The sequence below is a fragment of the Perognathus longimembris genome, chromosome 3 (genome assembly GCF_023159225.1).
Source record: "Perognathus longimembris pacificus isolate PPM17 chromosome 3, ASM2315922v1, whole genome shotgun sequence".
Lineage (NCBI taxonomy): Eukaryota > Metazoa > Chordata > Mammalia > Rodentia > Heteromyidae > Perognathus > Perognathus longimembris.
In genome coordinates, this window is record NC_063163.1 from 86,203,912 (window position 1) to 86,221,427 (window position 17,516).

The 17,516-nt window shown below is 44.0% G+C and overlaps 1 protein-coding gene across 2 annotated transcripts in view; it reads right to left on the reverse strand.

Annotated features, from left to right (window-relative positions):
• Atp2a2 (ATPase sarcoplasmic/endoplasmic reticulum Ca2+ transporting 2) overlaps positions 1 to 14,812 on the reverse strand; it is a 42,367-nt gene extending 27,555 nt beyond the window's left edge. For both annotated transcript variants that reach the window (XM_048342956.1, XM_048342955.1), the window contains exons 1-5: positions 14,454 to 14,812; positions 13,614 to 13,631; positions 13,447 to 13,529; positions 4,316 to 4,420; positions 971 to 1,109 (exon numbers count right to left, since the gene is read on the reverse strand). In XM_048342956.1, the coding sequence (XP_048198913.1) occupies positions 971 to 1,109; positions 4,316 to 4,420; positions 13,447 to 13,529; positions 13,614 to 13,631; positions 14,454 to 14,571 (463 nt within the window). In that variant the 5' untranslated portion in view covers positions 14,572 to 14,812. The remainder of the gene's footprint in view (positions 1 to 970; positions 1,110 to 4,315; positions 4,421 to 13,446; positions 13,530 to 13,613; positions 13,632 to 14,453) is intronic.
• Positions 14,813 to 17,516: the final 2,704 nt, after the last annotated feature.

Genomic DNA, 17,516 nt, shown 5'->3' on the forward strand with positions numbered 1-17,516 from the left:
AGGAAGGTTAATATTTTAAGTTAGAGACTTCATAAAAACATGAAATACTATGTTCATCCTCTCCATTATCCCTAAAAGCTATTGCCCTTGTCTCTTGCCTTCATTTCTTGCCTGGCTTATTAAAATCTCTCTTTATCTCTAGCCTTCCCCCTTCTAACCTATTTTCTTTTCTTTTTTTTTTTTTTTCTTTTTGCCAGTCCTGGGCTTGGACTCAGGGCCTGAGTGCTGTCCCTGGCTTGTTTTTGCTCAAGGCTAGCACTCTGCCACTTGAGCCACAGCTCCACTTCTGGCCATTTTCTGTATATGTGGTGCTGGGGAATTGAACCCAGGTCATGTATAGGAGGCAAGCCTTGCACTAGGCCATATCCCCAGCCCCTGACCTATTTTCTTTATAACCAACAGAATCCTTCACATTTTTGCTAATCAAGTGCCAGTAAATTCTGGTTACGGGCTATAAATTACTGTTTGTATCAGTTTCCTGATTTTGATAATTTCTCAGGCTTGGCAAGAAAGTCTGAGACTCTTATCTCCAATTACCCATGAAAAAGCCAGAGCTTGGGCTCTGTCTTGGAACTGTGGCTCAAGTAGTAGAGTATCAGCCTTGAGCACAAAAGCTCAGGGTGGGCTGGGGAGATAGCCTAGTGGCAAGAGTGCCTGCCTCGGATACACGAGGCCCTAGGTTTGATTCCCCAGCACCACATATACAGAAAAACGGCCAGAAGCGGCGCTGTGGCTCAAGTGGCGGAGTGCTAGCCTTGAGCGGGAAGAAGCCAGGGACAGTGCTCAGGCCCTGAGTCCAAGGCCCAGGACTGGCCAAAAAAAAAAAAAAAAAAGCTCAGGGACAGCACATAGGTCCCGAGCTCAAGCCCCAGGACTAGCACACAAAACAAAACAAAACAACCAAAAACAAACATATGAGCTTTGAGAAAAGGACCATGTTCAGAAATGTAATCTAAAAAGAAAGACTCACCAGCAACCTCTACAATGTCACCGGGAACTATGTCTTTGGCTTTAATCCGCTGAACGCTCTTCCGGTCCTGGCGGTACACTTTGCCCATCTCAGGCTCATACTCCTTCAAGGCTTCTATAGCGTTTTCAGCATTTCTTTCCTGTACAGAAGAAACCAAAGGTTAGTAGTAAACACTACCTGCTAGTTTTAAGTTTTAATTTCTAGCCAAAAGACTTCCTTTCATCTAAAAAGGAGACAAAGACAAAAGTACACTAATAACATTTATATAAGATCTGAGAATTGTGGTTCAAAGCCAACCAGGGTAGAAAATTCCATTATTCTCCTATCTCTAACTGCCAAAAAGCTGGAAACAGAGCTGTGGCCTTGAGCCTTGAGCAAAAAATGCTCAGGTATAGTATCCAGACCCTGAGTTCAAGCCCTGTACTAGTATAAAAAATAATTAAATTAATTTAAAAATGAAAAAATAAGCTACGATGATTGTGATACATATACATATCTGTACTCTCAGCTCTTGGGAGGCTGAGGCAGAAGGATCCAGACTTTGAGTTGAACCTACATACACTATACTACAAGATACTGTCTCAAACAAATGAACCCCCTCATAATACCCCCCCAAAAGGAGATAAATTACAAAGTACACACCACAGCCCCTAGCCCTGGTCACATCCAGTTACACACACCATTTAAAATGTTTTTTGTCTCACACTAAAATCAGTGCAGCATAATAATGTGGGGTTCAGCAGCCTAGCTTCTACTCGGGCTCTCCACAATACTCAGGTTTGCTGAACAAACAGTACCTCAACACAAGGCTAAGCTTTAATAAAATGCTTCATGTTTTAGCACACAGTAAATACTAACTATGAAAGACAAACAAAATAAATCGTACGGTTTCACAAATTCTAAGAACTATCATTCCAATGAAAAAGATAAGGGAATGGCAGGAATTCCCTGCAGCACTGCCAGGCATGCATGTACTATATGTCCAGCATCAGATACTAATATTATCAAACTTAAGTCACAGTTTTTCTGTCAAATTTCAAAACTGGACTCAAACTTGCCTAATGCTGAATGACACAAAACTCAAAAGCTACCATTATGAGTGCCTCACTTTTAATGTAGGCAACATGAAAAAAGGAGATGTTACATGGGGGATCTCATAATGAAATCTCCTTCAGTTTAACTGCATGATCTTCCAATGCACAAGTATTAAACTGTTTAACCACAAAGTCAATATTGTAAAGGGCCTTCAGTCTAAATGCAAAAGTTACTATTAGAATAATAAATTACCAGCACTGTGGCTACTCAACTACAGTCAAATTTGAAACAAGCTTCAAGATTTTCTCCCCTCTAAGTTTATAAATCATGGTAGTTCAGTTCTTACTTTTCAAGGTCACATCAAATAGAATCTAACAAGGGCTCAAGGTTATGAAGGTGTTCAAGAGTATTCTATTTTGCTCTACTAAAACAAGCACAATCATATTTGAATGAGATAAGCTACATATTTCCGACTCTGAGAACAAGATCATAATTAAAATCATCCTTATAGCTTTAAGTTGCAAGAGAAGCCATCAAAAGCTCATGCCATGAGGCTGAGATCTGAAGCTGGATTAGGCAGGAAAAGTCTATGGGACTCATATTCAAAACCACCAAGAAGGTGATAAGTGAAATTATAGCTCAAGTGGAAGAGTGTTATCCTTGAGAATAAAAGCTCAAAGACAGCACCCAGGCCCTGAATTGAAATTCCAGGACAAGTACACACACATAAAAGTCATGTTTAGAGGCTGGGAATGTGGCTTAGTGGTAGAATGCTTGCCTAGCCTGCATGAAGCCCTGGGTTCTATTCCTCAGTACCACAGAAACAGAAAAAGCTGGAAGTGGCACTGTGGCTCAAGTGACAGAGTGCTAACCTTGAGCAAAAGAAGCTCAGGGACAGTGCCCAGGCCCCGAGTTCAAGCCCTATGACTGGCAAAAAAAAGTCATGTTTAGAAAATAGAGAAGAGGAAAGGGAAACAAATGATCACAGATTGAAACCAGCTACACCAAAAAGTCTACTTGGAGAAATATAAATATAACTAACTTATCACAAAAATATAGCAAGATTATAGGTTTTCAAGTTCAAGACCAGCTTAGGTTACATGATGAGACACTATATCTCAAAACAAAAACTTTGGAGATAAACTACAGATAAGTACATAAATGTGAAGCGTATTGAGCTCTCTATCTACCACCACAAAAAGAACACAATTCTCCCCTTGCTTTTGCACAGGCTGGTCTCAAACTCCTGGGGCAGATGAGCCTCTTAATTCAGCATCCTAAGTGCCAGCTTCTCTTCCATTTTCCTTTCCTTGTGGTGCTGGGAGTAGAGGGCCCGGTGCATGCCACACAAGTGTCATACACACAGCAACATTGACTGCTAGCCCTGTCCTTCCATTTTCTTTAGGTGCTATAACCATGAAGGAGAAGCAATTGTAAAAAAATGTGTTATGTATAAGGTATGAAGTTTGTCACTCATGAGAAAAAAATTTCTGTAGCCTTTGAACAGAATTTTTTTTATTCTATATTGGGGCTTAAACTAGTCTAGGCACTGGCATTTTTGTCTCTCAAGGCTGGTGTTCTACCACTTGAGCCACACCTCCACTTCTGGCTTTTTTTTTTTTTTTTGGCCAGTCCTGGGCCTTGGACTCAGGGCCTGAGCACTGTCCCTGGCTTCTTCCCGCTCAAGGCTAGCACTCTGCCACTTGAGCCACAGCGCCACTTCTGGCCGTTTTCTGTATATGTGGTGCTGGGGAATCGAACCTAGGGCCTCCTGTATCCAAGGCAGGCACTCTTGCCACTAGGCTATATCCCCAGCCCCACTTCTGGCTTTTTTAAAAAAACTAATTAACTGGATAAAAATCTCACAGACAGACCTTCCTGCCCCAGATGGCTTCAAATCGCAATCCTCAGATCTCAGCCTCCTGAGTAGCTAGGATTACAGGCACGAGCTAGTGGCAGTCAACAGATTTATTTTTAACCAACATACTAGGAAAAAGAGGTAATGGGCCTGGGAATGTGCCTTAGTGGTAGAGTATTTGCCTAGCATGCACGAAGCCCTGGATTTGATTCCTCAGTACCATATAAACAGAAAAAGTTAGAAGTGGTGCTGTGGCTCCAGTGGTAGAGCGCTAGCCTTGAGCATAGAGAGGCTCAGGGACAGAGTCCAGGCCTTGAGTTTAAAACACAGAACTGGGAGGGGGGGAGGGAGGGAGGGAGAAAGGGAAGGAGAGATAAAGGAGAAATAAATGCAGCTTTAAAAAATCACCTATACAAACTACCAAAATTTAGAACTGCAGGGATTTTACTTACCTGCCACACACCCACAATTGCATTGGCTACTAATATAAGCAGAATCACAAAAGGTTCTACAAAGGCCGTAATGGTTTCTTCACCTTCCTCAAACCAAGCTAAAACCTAGAAGAGAAAACGCCATGTGTTAGACCATTATGTTGTTAGGCTTAGTGCCATTTTTATAACAAAAGTGGTTGGCATTATGTGATAGACAAAACTTCTTTCCTTACATTTTCTAAAAACAAATCAAGGCAAAATGTTATTATATAAAGAACCAGTTCATGGTGTTCATAATTACTCTTGGGAGTCCAAACTGTGCAGCTTCTTAAACAATATACATAAGAGAAATTTATTTTTTTACGTAGTAATTTTGTTTAAAACTCAAGTATAGGGCTGGGAATATGCCCTAGTGGTAGAGTGCTTGCCTCGTATACATGAAGCCCTGGGTTTGATTCCTCAGCACCACATATATAGAAAAAACCAGAAGTGGTACTGCGGCTCAAGTGGTAGAGTGCTAGCCTTGAGCGAAAAAAGAAGACAGGGACAGTGCTGAGGCCCTGAGTTCAAGCCCCAGGACTGGCAAAAAAACAAAAAACAATAAAACTCAAGTATTTAACTCATGTTATATGCGTAATTTCCAAGACATAAAACTTTAAACTCCTGATTTGACTAAAGTAAAAGGTTTACATCACCAGTTGTGATTTAATATTCCTATGAAATAACCCTAATGTATGTACAAGCTCATAATAAAAACCAATATGATCGGGCTGGGGATATGGCCTAGTGGCAAGAGTGCTTGCCTCGTATGCATGAGGCCCTGGGTTCGATTCCCCAGCACCACATATACAGAAAATGGCCAGAAGGGGCGCTGTGCCTCAAGTGGCAGAGTGTTAGCCTTGAGCAAAAAGAAGCCAGGGACAGTGCTCAGGCCCTGAGCCCAGGTCCCAAGACTGGCCAAAACAAAAAACAAAAAACCAATATGATCACTGACTCAAATTTGTAGTATATAAGCTGTTAATGGTCTATTTTCAGTGATACTACTGAAAATCAACTCAGAATTACAAGGTTATTCTGAGATCATGAATGTATTTTGAAGGTTATCAACCATATTGCATCAAGCATAGCAATCTGGCACTTCAGAGATGACTTAAAGGAAGGAGATGATGATCCAAGACCAGCCCGGAGAACAATGCAAGGCCATCTTCAGTGACCCACCCCCCGCCCCATTCCAAGAACTACAAATTAACAACCACACTATATTGTTTATAATCAAGTCATTATGAAAGTGGTTAGAACACGAAAAATCATAGCAATAAAGAGCATAGGCTTGGTATCAGTGGCTCACACCTGTAATCCCAGCTATTCAGGAGGCTGAGATCTAAGAATGGAGGTTCAAAGCCAGCCTGGGCTGCAAAGTCCAGACTCTAATATCCAATCAACAGGGGTTACGGGTGGCAGGTACGCCTGGAAATGCAGGTGTGGCTCAATGATAAGAGAATGTGTGAGTAGAAAAAGCCAATTTGGAGCCTAAGGCCCTGAGTTCAAGCTCAGTCCTGGTACACAAACACATGAAATAAAAACAAAGAGTGATCTCAAGGGGCTGGGAATATGGCCTAGTGGCAAGAGTGCTTGCCTTGTATACATGAGGCCCTGGGTTCGATTCCTCAGCATCACATATACAAAAAATGGCCAGAAGTGGCGCTGTGGCTCAAGTGGCAGAGTGCTAGCCTTGAGCAAAAAGAAGCCAGGGACAGTGCTCAGACCCTGAGTTCACGGCCTAGGACTGTCCAAAAAAAATTATAAAAATAAAAAAATTAGTGTATGATAATTGTATAAATAATGAGTTTTCATTATGGCATTTTGATACATGCATATAACATACTTGGGTCATATTCATCCTTCCTATCTTCTCTTATTCCCACAAAAAAAAAAAGTGATCTCAATGGCTAAAAATTTAAGCAGAAGGCTGGGGATATAGGCTAGTGGTAGCCCCACTACTGGCCCCAGGACTGGCCAAAAAAAATTTTTTTTAAAGCAGAACCAGGTCCTGATAGATCACTGGTAGCAATTTTTATAGAAACTGTCAATTCTAAAGATTCAATCTGGACAGTGTGGTTTGTGAAACAAATAAACACACAATACTGCTTTAAAAAGTTAGGAGTATCCATATTTCATTATTTAGTCAACACTGAAAACATATGATTTACAAGAAAATACCTGACTATATTTGTACTAAGTCAAATACTATATAAAGTAAGCTTTTACACACTAGCAAATGATCAAAAATGACAATTGAAGTAAGACCTAATACAAATTTTACAAGAGGGTAACACTGAATTCACAAATTAGAGCAGGGGAAGAACAAAACAGGAAGCACTCATGTCCTGACACACGTCAATCACCACTGGCAACTAAGGCAGGAAGAAAACCAGAATGAATGTGGTAAATGCTGCAGCTAGCTTTTAACAAGCGAGTCCCAGCATTGAGGGCATGTCTAATGCCAGAATGAAAATTTCTCTAGGAAGACATAAATTTTGGTAGATGCAGGATCCCAGCTGCTGATACTAGCTTTCCAAACACTTGCCAAGGAGAGCATATCAGAAATAAGAAACTTAATTAGCTCTTAGGGGAGAAAAATTGCTCAACTTGAAGAGTGACTAGGGCCTTTCTAAAAGGTCAGTGAGGCATTAGCAACTGTAAGATAAGCTTCACACCTTGTTAAAGCTGGTTATGAATTTCCTCCTTGGCAGCCAACAGCTGGAGCAAAAGGACTAAGACAAGCAGTGTCAGGAATACCTCCACTTTTCAAGAAATGCATACGGCTGGGAACGCTTGCACAGCCTCCGATACTAGGGAGGTAGATAGGAGGATGGTGCTCTGAGAGTAGACAGAAAATGTGAGCTACCTGAAAAAAACTAACTAAAGCAAAAATAAAAAAAAGTGAAGTATGACTCAAGTGGTAAAGCACCTGCCTAACAAATATAGGCCTTTTGAGATCAAACCCTAGTGGTACCAAAGAAAAAGAAAACACATTCTTTGTTGGGGGGATGGAGGCAGGGGGTGGATATGGGCCTTAAACTCAGGGCCTGGGCGCTGTCCCTGAGCTTTCGTGCTCGTCTAGCACTTTACCACTTGAGCCACTTCCTACACTCTTTTTCATGAGTAGGTTTTTATCAAATGTCAGAGAATCCTAATTTGTGCATTGCAGTAGCCTCTTCTAGGTGACTTTCCTGTAACTGTTATGTTCAGGAAACACAGGCCTTCATATTCCTGCACGATGAGAAGCTAGTGGGCAAATCTAATGAAGATGAAAACATGGTACCCAATCTATTTAAAACTGACAAACAGCATTTCTCAACACTTTTTTTTTTGTCAATCCTGGAGCTGAACTCAGGGCCTGGGGGCTGTCCCTGAGCTTTTTTTGCTCAAGGCTAGGACTCTATCACTTTCAGCCACAGCAACACTTCTGGTTTTCTGATAGTTACTGGAGATAAGAGTCTCTAGACCTCCTACTTGGATAGGCTTTGAACCATGATCCTTAGATCTCAGTCTCCTGAGAAGGCAGGATTAACAGGCATGAGTCAACAGTACTTGGCAATTTCTGAATACTTTTTAGAAAGTGTATCTCAAAATCACAAATAACCCAGAGAATTAAATGCTACAGACCCAAGTGAAGATGAACCAATTTAATTAACTGATAAATAATCCAAAGATGGTGCCAGTGGCTCATGTCTATAATCCTAGCTACTCAGAAGGCTGAGATCTGAGGACTGCAATTCGAATCAGCCCATACAGGAAAGTCCATAAGACTCATCTCCAAATAATCACAAAAAGGCTGGGAATATGTCCTAGTGGTAAAGTGCTCGTCTCCTATACACAAAGCCCTGGGTTCGATTCCTCAGCACCACATATACAGAAAAAAAGCCATAAGTGGCGCTGTGGCTCAAGTGGCAGAGTGCTAGCCTTGAGCAAAAAGAAGCTAGGGACAGTGCCCAGGCCCTGAGTTCAAGCCCCAGAACTGGCAAAAAAAAAAAAGAGGAATCCAAGTTCAGATCACATTTTGCAATCCTCAAAGGTTTGTTGTACTAGTAAGAAAACTCTTGGGTTACGTAAATGGAATTACATATGACTCTATGAGATGGGGAAGATTAAGGAAAAGAAGAAAACTGGATGAATGAAAATACATGCAAGATGTCTTATTAGCATGTGACATCAGTTCATAATTATGGTTAATCCTGTACAAAATAGCTAACTAAGCATCTGGAGAACTGGTTGAATATAAAAGATAATGCTTACATTGCCTTTTGTTCAGTCTTACCCAAGAAAGGTCTGGATGAGTCTCCAGTACATATTTCATGCAGGAAATGAACAAAATCTCATACAGCCTTCAAGATACAAAGCTCTGAGTGGCAATATATGAACTTAAAACAAAGAGAGCACGCATTGCAAAATAATTTCAATGAAAAGTCGGAGAAGCCAGGCATCAGCTGCCTATTCTTGTCATCCAAGCTACACAAGAGGGAGATCCCAGTTCTAGGACAGCCTGGACAGAAAAGTCTGAGGGTTATAATGGGAAGTGTAAATAGCAGACTTGTCCACATGTGTGTCCTGGCAGAAAGCTAGACCCTAACTCATTACCAGTGAAGAAAAAGGGTAGAGGGCTGGGGATATGGCCTAGTGGCAAGAGTGCTTGCCTCGTATACATGAGGCCCTGGGTTCAATTCCCCAGCACCACATATACAGAAAACGGCCAGAAGTGGCGCTGTGGCTCAAGTGGCAGAGTGCTAGCCTTGAGCAAAAAGAAGCCAGGAACAGTGCTCAGGCCCTGAGTCCAAGCCCCAGGACTGGCAAAAAAAAAAAAAAAAAGAAAAAGGGTAGAGTAACAGCTCAGAGGTATAGCACCTGTCTGACAACTGCTAGACCCTGTGTTTAACCCTGCCCAAAAAAGGTGAAAAAACTAGGCACATGTTGAGTGTAAGACATAAAAGTTTTATCTTGTCTTTCCTATGAGCTTTGTATTATTATAGTAACTTATCTTCTGCAGCTATCATTATCATGCAAGTTTAAAACTTCAAAATCTGCCAATCTTAAAAGTAACCACTTACGAATGAACAAATATATTTAATATTACTTTAGTAGAGTAGGACAGTATATTTTTAATCCACATGATTAATCTGAGACTGGAGTATACATAGTGCAGTAGTTAAAAGTACTTGCCTATCAAGCTTGAGGCTCTGGATTAGTAATTCTGCATCATATGGGGGGGGGGATGACAGGCTGAACATTTTTTTTAACAGGCCTTGAACTCTGGGGCTTTGAGCTCTCACTAGGTTTTTTTTATTGGCACTCCTCTACTTGAGCCATGCCTCTACATCTGGCTTTTGCTGGTTATTCCGGAGGTAAAGAGTCTTCAGGTTTGTCTGCCTCAGCTGGCTCCTCAGATCTGTCTTCTGAGTGGCTAGGATTTTTAAGTGTGAGCCACTGGTGCCTGGATAGGCTGAGCTCAAGCCCATAAAAAAAAAGAGCAAGCTTGACAACAGCTCAGTGGTAGAGGTCCCAGGTTCAATACTCAGCAATAGCAAAACAAAATTAACAATAATCATAAGCAATTTTTTTTCTCTGTGTGTGCCAGTACTAGGGCATGAATCAGAGACTAGGCACTGACCCTTTGATACCTCCCCTTTGGCTTTTTGCTGGTAATTAGAGATTACAGTCTCATGGACCTGGGCTGGTTTCAAACCTCTACCCTCAGACCTCTACCTCCTTAGCACCTAGTATTACAGCCATGAGCCACTGGTGCCTGACAACCATAAGCACATTTGACCCTCTATCTTCAGAAACTTGCACTATGACTTTGGGCATTTAAACACTATCTCAATAAATGAAGAAACTGCACAAAGAGGAAATAAATACTTCATAAAAATTAATAGAAATGATTATTAGTAAGTATTGTGATAATTTTCTAGCATAGAAAACAGTAATTCTTTCAGTCATGAATAAAAAGCAAGAACATTAATGAACCGATACAAACCTTACATGGAAACATTTCAATGTCCTCCGGGTAATAACAATGAGCACCATAAATATATGCTACTCCCTCCAAAAAAATTTTCAAACTATATTTTAAGCCTCTAAATTAAATCAGTAACTTGCCAATATCATCCTATTATTTTTAAAAAATGAAAACACAAGAAAAATTTCAATCACTGTATAATGCACTATTTTCTAAAAATATTACTGAGAAATCCAAAATAAGCAGATTCCATATTTTGAAATACTACAGAAATAAATTAATTTGAATATTTCAGACATTGAAAAAACACATGCACAAATTAAAATGTAACCAAAAGGTTGAGAAGTGCCACAGTTCACAAAGTTTTAGTTGGATGGAGAGTAGAGAACACCTATGCAAATTTTCATCAGAAAGAGGATTTTAAGAGCTACAGACCAAGGTGACCCAAAAGCTGTTAACCTCCTTCAGGTCTTTTCTCAATGTCACCTTCAGCTGAAGGTGAGGCTCCATGGATAGAGGACTTCCTAGTAAGCAGAAAGGGTTTGAGTTCAAACCCCAGTACTATCAAATGTCCCCCTTAGAGGACTTATTACCAACACCCTTGGCTTTATTTTCCCCAACTATATTTTTCTCCAGGTAAGGGACTTTATCCATTTTGTTTGCTGCCATATGGCCAGTGAGAAAGCGGAAGCAGTGAGTGGGCAGTTAGGCAACTGTATGATGTTATATGAATGAAATTCAAAGTGAAATAGTGGTGATTGTCAAATTAAGGGATTTTTATTGTCCATATGGAAAAGGAAAATGTAAAGTTTACTTCTAAGCCACATGAACTTTAAGGAAAAAAAAACTATTCCATGGGCTGCAGCAAATTATTAACTACAGCTAACCGTTAACTACTTGGTTTGCTATTTGAAATAACCCCAGCAGTCCATATCTGAAGATGTATGACATATATGCACCAACTGCTAATTCACTTCTGCAAAACAAACCCACTTCTCCTTGGCCGGCCATGTTGTTTCCGTTAAAGCAATAGATATGTACCCACCACAGGGCTCCAGGTCTTTCCTGAAGTGAAGCTTTGTGAAAAGGTCAAGAACAATGTACAAGGGTAAACCTCTCCCATGGGAAATCTACAAAATTCATTTATCCACAACTTTTTAATAAAAAAACAAATCCAAGAAAATTAAGTGCAGTCTACAGAAAATGTACTCCCTAAGCGTTCTCTTTAGCTACTGACCCATATAATAAAAATGTAACAGCTCATTTCCTAAATAATTCCAAGTAGTTACTAAAAAGGAACTCAAATTTCAACTCCAAAACAGCACTAAATAGGTTATGCTGTATCACAAAAAATTAGCATTTACTTTAATGACCTGAAAATGCTTAAACTACAAACTCCTACTTCAAAGTAAAAAAAAAATCATAAATTCTACTTACTAACATAAAAATCATTGACCCCTCAAAAGATGCCTATTAAACCCAAATAGCCAATTGTGTTGGCCAGTTGACTTGTCTATGTCACATGGGTGGCATTATTTTCATACTGCCTCAAGTTATAACAATTCAGTAAAAATTTATTTACCTTTTGCTTGTACACACCAGCCAATTCATTTCTAAGAGCTCCCTGATGACCTTAGTGAACACCAGTATTTAATTGCCAAAGTTGAGACTATTTCAGAATTATGTAAGCCCAGCATAAATATAAACCCTAAATAAAATACATCCAAATATATCATTTATTTTTGCCCTATGAAAATGCTTTGAGACTGTAGTTTATCAAATAGCTCTACTCATTTAACTGGCTAAAGGGTAGCCACTTATCATTTCTTGTTTTTTTAAATCATGGAAAGACAAGACACGTGAGGTAGAGAATAAATGATTCAGTATGCTGAATAGTATAGTTGCTGTGACAACTTTTATTCAATGAAAACCACAGGAAATGTTCATGGGAACTAAATTATTAATGGCTACACACCACGTAGCCAACATGATATATTAAGTCCCAAGGCACAAGTTATGTACACAAAGGTATTACCTCTTGTCACCTATTTTTTTTAAAATGGGCATAAAAGTCATCTTTCCTTCACCTAACCTAGATCAATATCAATTGCTTTGTTCACTTCTCAAAATAGCCTCTTTCTGATACAGCTATTATAAAAACAAGATTGTAAGTCCCTGAGACTTATGCACATTTAACTGTACAAAAATAAGACCTTTTAGGTATGTCAATTTTGTTCAATTTGAAAAAAGTTTTGAACTGTGTGATTTTTTCCCCCCTTCCTATTAGCTTTTAGTAAGAATTGAATACAAAAGATACCCTCATGTTGTTACATTCAGAACATCAGTGCCCCAGTTACTACCATTCTTAGGAAAACTACCAAGTGTCCAAGGAAAAAAATGCTATTAAAAAATTGAAGAGAGAAAAATATTAATGACCTAAAATACCTCAAGCCACTTTCATCATCCTTTCTCTGCTGTAGTTCTTGCATTTCATGAGTTTCTTAGCAACCCAGACAGGCGAGCATATACAGAACAGGAAAAACACTAAGCTGGCTTTTTTTCTTAATATTTAGAAGCAACTGCACTGCATCTTGTTCTCTCAATCTGGGAATCACTCAACACAGGGGTCCAAATTAGATACATATACACCCTTTAAAAGTCAGTGACCAAATTTGGTTGTGGTGCCATCACTGCCCTCATCATTCCTGTCACTGTCAGGAACAACTGTCACCTTGCCACTACCAGGCAGGGAAAGCAACTGGAATATTCCTTTTGTAAGTTCTATTTACAGACTACATAGAGCCCAACATCACCTTAGTGTGATCTTACAGCATAACAAATGGAAGAACCCCAAACAAAAAGGCCTCCCAATGAAAACGTTTTGCTACTAAAAGCTTATAAACCACAAGATTCATATGACCTTGCACATTCAGGAATGAGATCTGTGTTATAAATGCCAGGCATCTATTTTTCTGAATTTATATTTTAAGAACAGCTAGGTTATTTTTGTTAAGCATGGAGCACAGCTCATATCTGAGTGGTTTTCATCTAGTGAGCATTATTTGCTTCCTACTTGATATATGCAATACTTTTGGCTTGGGGGAGGAGGCAAAAAAATTTTTTTCTTTATACTTACAAAAGATATACACGCTGCCAGCAATAAAATCCTAACTAGTAAGTCTTCAAACTGCTCAATCACAAGTTCCAGCAGGGTTTTTCCTGTTAGAAATAAACATATTTTGTCAATGGTCATCACAACATGGGCACACCGACTAGCATAGATAACATGCTAAGGTTACATACCTTCTTCAGCTGGTAACTCTGCAGAATGTAGAATTCACCAGGCAACATGTCAAGAGAGGAAAAAGAAGACATTTAGCAATGCCGTTTTTAAAGGAATTGATAATAACTGCTAGTGTCTTTGGAGGAGACTTTGATATATGCATGTCCAACACCCCCCCCCATAGAAAACCTCCAAAAATGATACTTCAAGAAAAATACAGTATAATCTGTGGCCTTAAATCTGGTCGGCAAAATATTTCACGGTTCCTTCAACAAGCAGTAGTTTAAGCGAGGTCATCACTTCTTCCAGATGTGTAGCTCTGGGTAGTACAAGAACTGCCAGAGGGTTTCCCAACCCCAGAGATGCCTCATAAATCGGCTGGGGTCCTGCAATCCCAGCATTTTGGAGAGACGGACTGAGGGCTCGAGCGTTCGAGGCCAGCTCGGCGGGGCTACATAGCGAGTTCAAGGCTAGCCTAGACTACAAAGACAATCTTGTCCCCAAAAAGGAGAGGAGGGCAGAACAAAAAATCCAATACAAAACAGAACGAAAGAAAACGGCTAAAAATAAGGAAAATGTCTCGCTGGGCTCAACCCAGCAGTGGGAGCCCCGTGCCTCCTCCCCCCCGGGACGGGCGGGCGAGGCCGCCGGCGAGCAGCGCGGGGGGAAAGGTCAAGGGCTCGAGACCCCAAAGGTGACCGGGAGGCCGGGCCGGCGCCCCGTCCGCCGAGGCCCGACTCCCCCTCGCGGGGCCGGGCACGCGGAACGCCTGTAGCCGTCGGCGGGCGCCGAGCCGAGCCCCACGAGGTGGAGCCGGGTCAGCCATCTTCCCGGCCGCTGCAAGCCCGGCCGGCACCTACCGTTGGAACCCCATCTCTCCTTGAGCTTCTTGACCTGCTCCAGGCTCAGCCCCGTGCTCTCGTTGACGCCGAAGTGGCCCAGCACCTCCTCCACCGTCTTTGTGTGTGCGTTCTCCATGGCTGCGGGGGCCCGGCCGCCCTCGCCTCCCGTCCCCGCGGCCTCCTCGCCTCAGCCTCGCACTCGGGCCGCGGGCTCGTGCCACCCCGGGCGCCCGGGCGCGCACTGCTCGCCGCCGCCCCGGGCCGCTTCCGCCTGGCCGGGCGCTGAATCACCCGCGGCCCTCTGTCTCAGACAACCGCCCCCCGCGCGGCCCCGACCCCCGGGGAAGGAAGGGCCTGCTCCGCGATCAACCGCCGTGGGGCGCAGGCCGCGGCTGGGGCCCCGGCACCGCGCCGCTGAGGTGACTCGCGGCCCCCGCCCGGGCCGGAGGAAGGGGCGCCCGGCAGACCCCTTGGGGCGTAACCGAGCGAGAGGCGAGGCGGCGGGGAGGAGTGCGGCGCGCCCGCGAGGTCCCTCAGCTCCGCACCCCGGCAGCGGCGGCGGACACTGCGGCGGCGGAGGAGGAGGAGGTGGCGTCGGGGACGGCTCCGCGGCGGCTGCTCTAATAGCATTTATCGGCCGCTGCCTCCCCTCTCGCCGCCGCCGCGGCATGTGGACGCCGCTCATTGGCCGAGAGCGCCCAGCGCGGCGCGGGCGGCCCGGCCCCGCCCCCCAGCGCGCCCCCGCGCCGCGCGCCCCCGCCTGGCCCCGCCTCCCCACGCGCGCCGTCCCAGGAACCCGGATCGAGGCCGTCCGCGCACTCGCGCGCCCGCGCAGCCGAGACCAGCGCCCGGGCTGTCTACGCTGCGGCTCTGGCGGTGGCAGGGCGAGCTGGGCTCCCTGCCGCCGGGTCCCCGGGCCTCACCGCCCGCTAACGTGGGGGGCATCGGGCTCAGGGCGGGCTGCCTCGGGGTCTGCGCGGGGTCCCGCGGTGGCGGGAAGACGGGGTGCACCGTCCACGCTGGGCGCCCGAGGCGTGCGGGCTGTGTCCTTGGCTCGTCCGTCGTCGCCTCGGCCTCCGGGCCTCGCTGGGCGCCCTGGCCGGCTTCCCCCTTCCCCCCCTCCCCCGGAGCCTGGCTCGGGAGCTGCATCCCGGCGGCCCAGCCTGGGGAGGAGGCCTGACTCCGGGGCGCCCTCGGCCTCCTAGTCAGCTCTCCCGGGCCGCGAGGCCGCGGGGCCGCAGCCGGGCCGAGCGCGGCGGCACCCGGCTCTGGAATTGAGATGGGGTTGATGGGGGGAGAAGGGCCTCGACCCGGCGCTGTGCTCTCCGGCTGGTCTGGGCCAGGCCTGGGGGCCGGGGTAGCGCAGACCCCCGCTAGCGGCCATCCGGAGGGAAGCGTTTCGACCACTGATGTGTGTAGCAAAAAGTAGAGCCAGAAAAAAAATCAAAAACAAAAAACCCACCTTAATTGTCCCACAGGACTCTGATTCCTTCAACATGCAAATCACAGTGCGTCAGTCACGTCATTTCATTTAATTATTTCCAAGGAGTGGAGGCTGGCATGAAGGTTTGATTGATACTTGGAAAGGGCCCAACAAAGCCCTACACGAGACAAGCCAAAAGTGTCGTTCGTGTCGGGCGAGGGCAGCGCTCTCCCCGGAGCGGCAGGCTGGGAACTGGCTGAGCGAAGGCGGCTCGGGCCCCAGGCCGCTTCTCGTCGGGTCCTCCGCCCTCCGCCCCAAGGTGGCAGGGAGGGTGTTTGGGGAATATTTGTTCCCTTTCTCCGTCCGGGGAAATTGTGGTAAGTTGAGTTTGGGTCTCCCCTGTGGAGCTCCATCCCTTCTGGTTTATGAGGGTCTCTTAGAATTATGGTTCCTAACTTCAGCCCCTTCAGGCTTTCCCACCGGGACAGAGTGTCTACCAATCAGATCTCAGCTTCCCGTCCCCTCCTCAAAGATGACTAAAGTTACCTCCAACCACATTATTGAACCCCCCCCCCGCACTTATCTCTGATCTCTATATGTATATATGTATGTGTGTATGTATGTGTACATATATATGCATACACAGATTTTAAACAGATATTGGCTGTTAATACTTGCCTTACACAGCACAGCCCCTGGTATAAACTTATCATGCCTTGAACAACTATGTCTGCTATTTGAATGAGTCCCTCCATCCAACCCATCAATCAGTGACTTACAAAGGCTCCACCCACAGGAAGGCCGCAGCAAATTTTTACTGAACTCTATTTGTGGGGGGGAAAAATAACCTGGATGGCTTCTGAAATCATGAGAATGTCTGTGAACATTGGGTTTAAACACACAAGATGAAAAACTGCATGTGTTCATCAGTCCTACTGCCATATTCCACCACCTCCTACACTGTTCGTGAAAGCTTTTGTATACACTGGAGACTGAAATACTCAAATTGAAGCCCTGTGATTGATTGTTAGCCTAGAATTGGTCCCATGACATATCACATATGCATTTGCTTCCACAGCCTGTAGGCATCTCTAAAACCTCATTTACAGGTTTCCTAAACATCATAAACTCACCTTTCCAAAAGGCAGATATACCTGGTTTACTCTTATGTGAAAATAAATTTTATGTGTTGTGTTATACTTGCTTCTTTTAACAAAGCTTTAAAAGGGCAAGACTAGGTTTAGAAATACAATCTCTTTTGGCGAAGGAGTGAGTGTAGCCATGTTCATTTAATTGGGGATAAGAAGAGAAAAAGAGAGAAACTGTGATTCAGAAAGATGGATGATTTGGTGAAAGAACTTCATAGACTTGAGTAGAGGAGGCCACAGCAGATACAAGGCCAACTAGCTTTAAAAGTCAGCCACACAGGCTGGGAATATGGCCTAGTGGTAAAATGCTTGCCTCGTATACCTGAAGCCCTGGGTTCAATTCCTCAGTACCACATATATAGAAAAAAAAAGCCGGGAGTGGTACTGTGGCTCAAGAGGTAGAGTGCTAGCCTTGAGCAAAAAGAAGCCAGGAACAGTGCTCAGGCCCTGAGTCCACACCCCAGGACTGGCAACGAAAACAAAACAAATTAAAAAAAAAAAAAGCCAGCC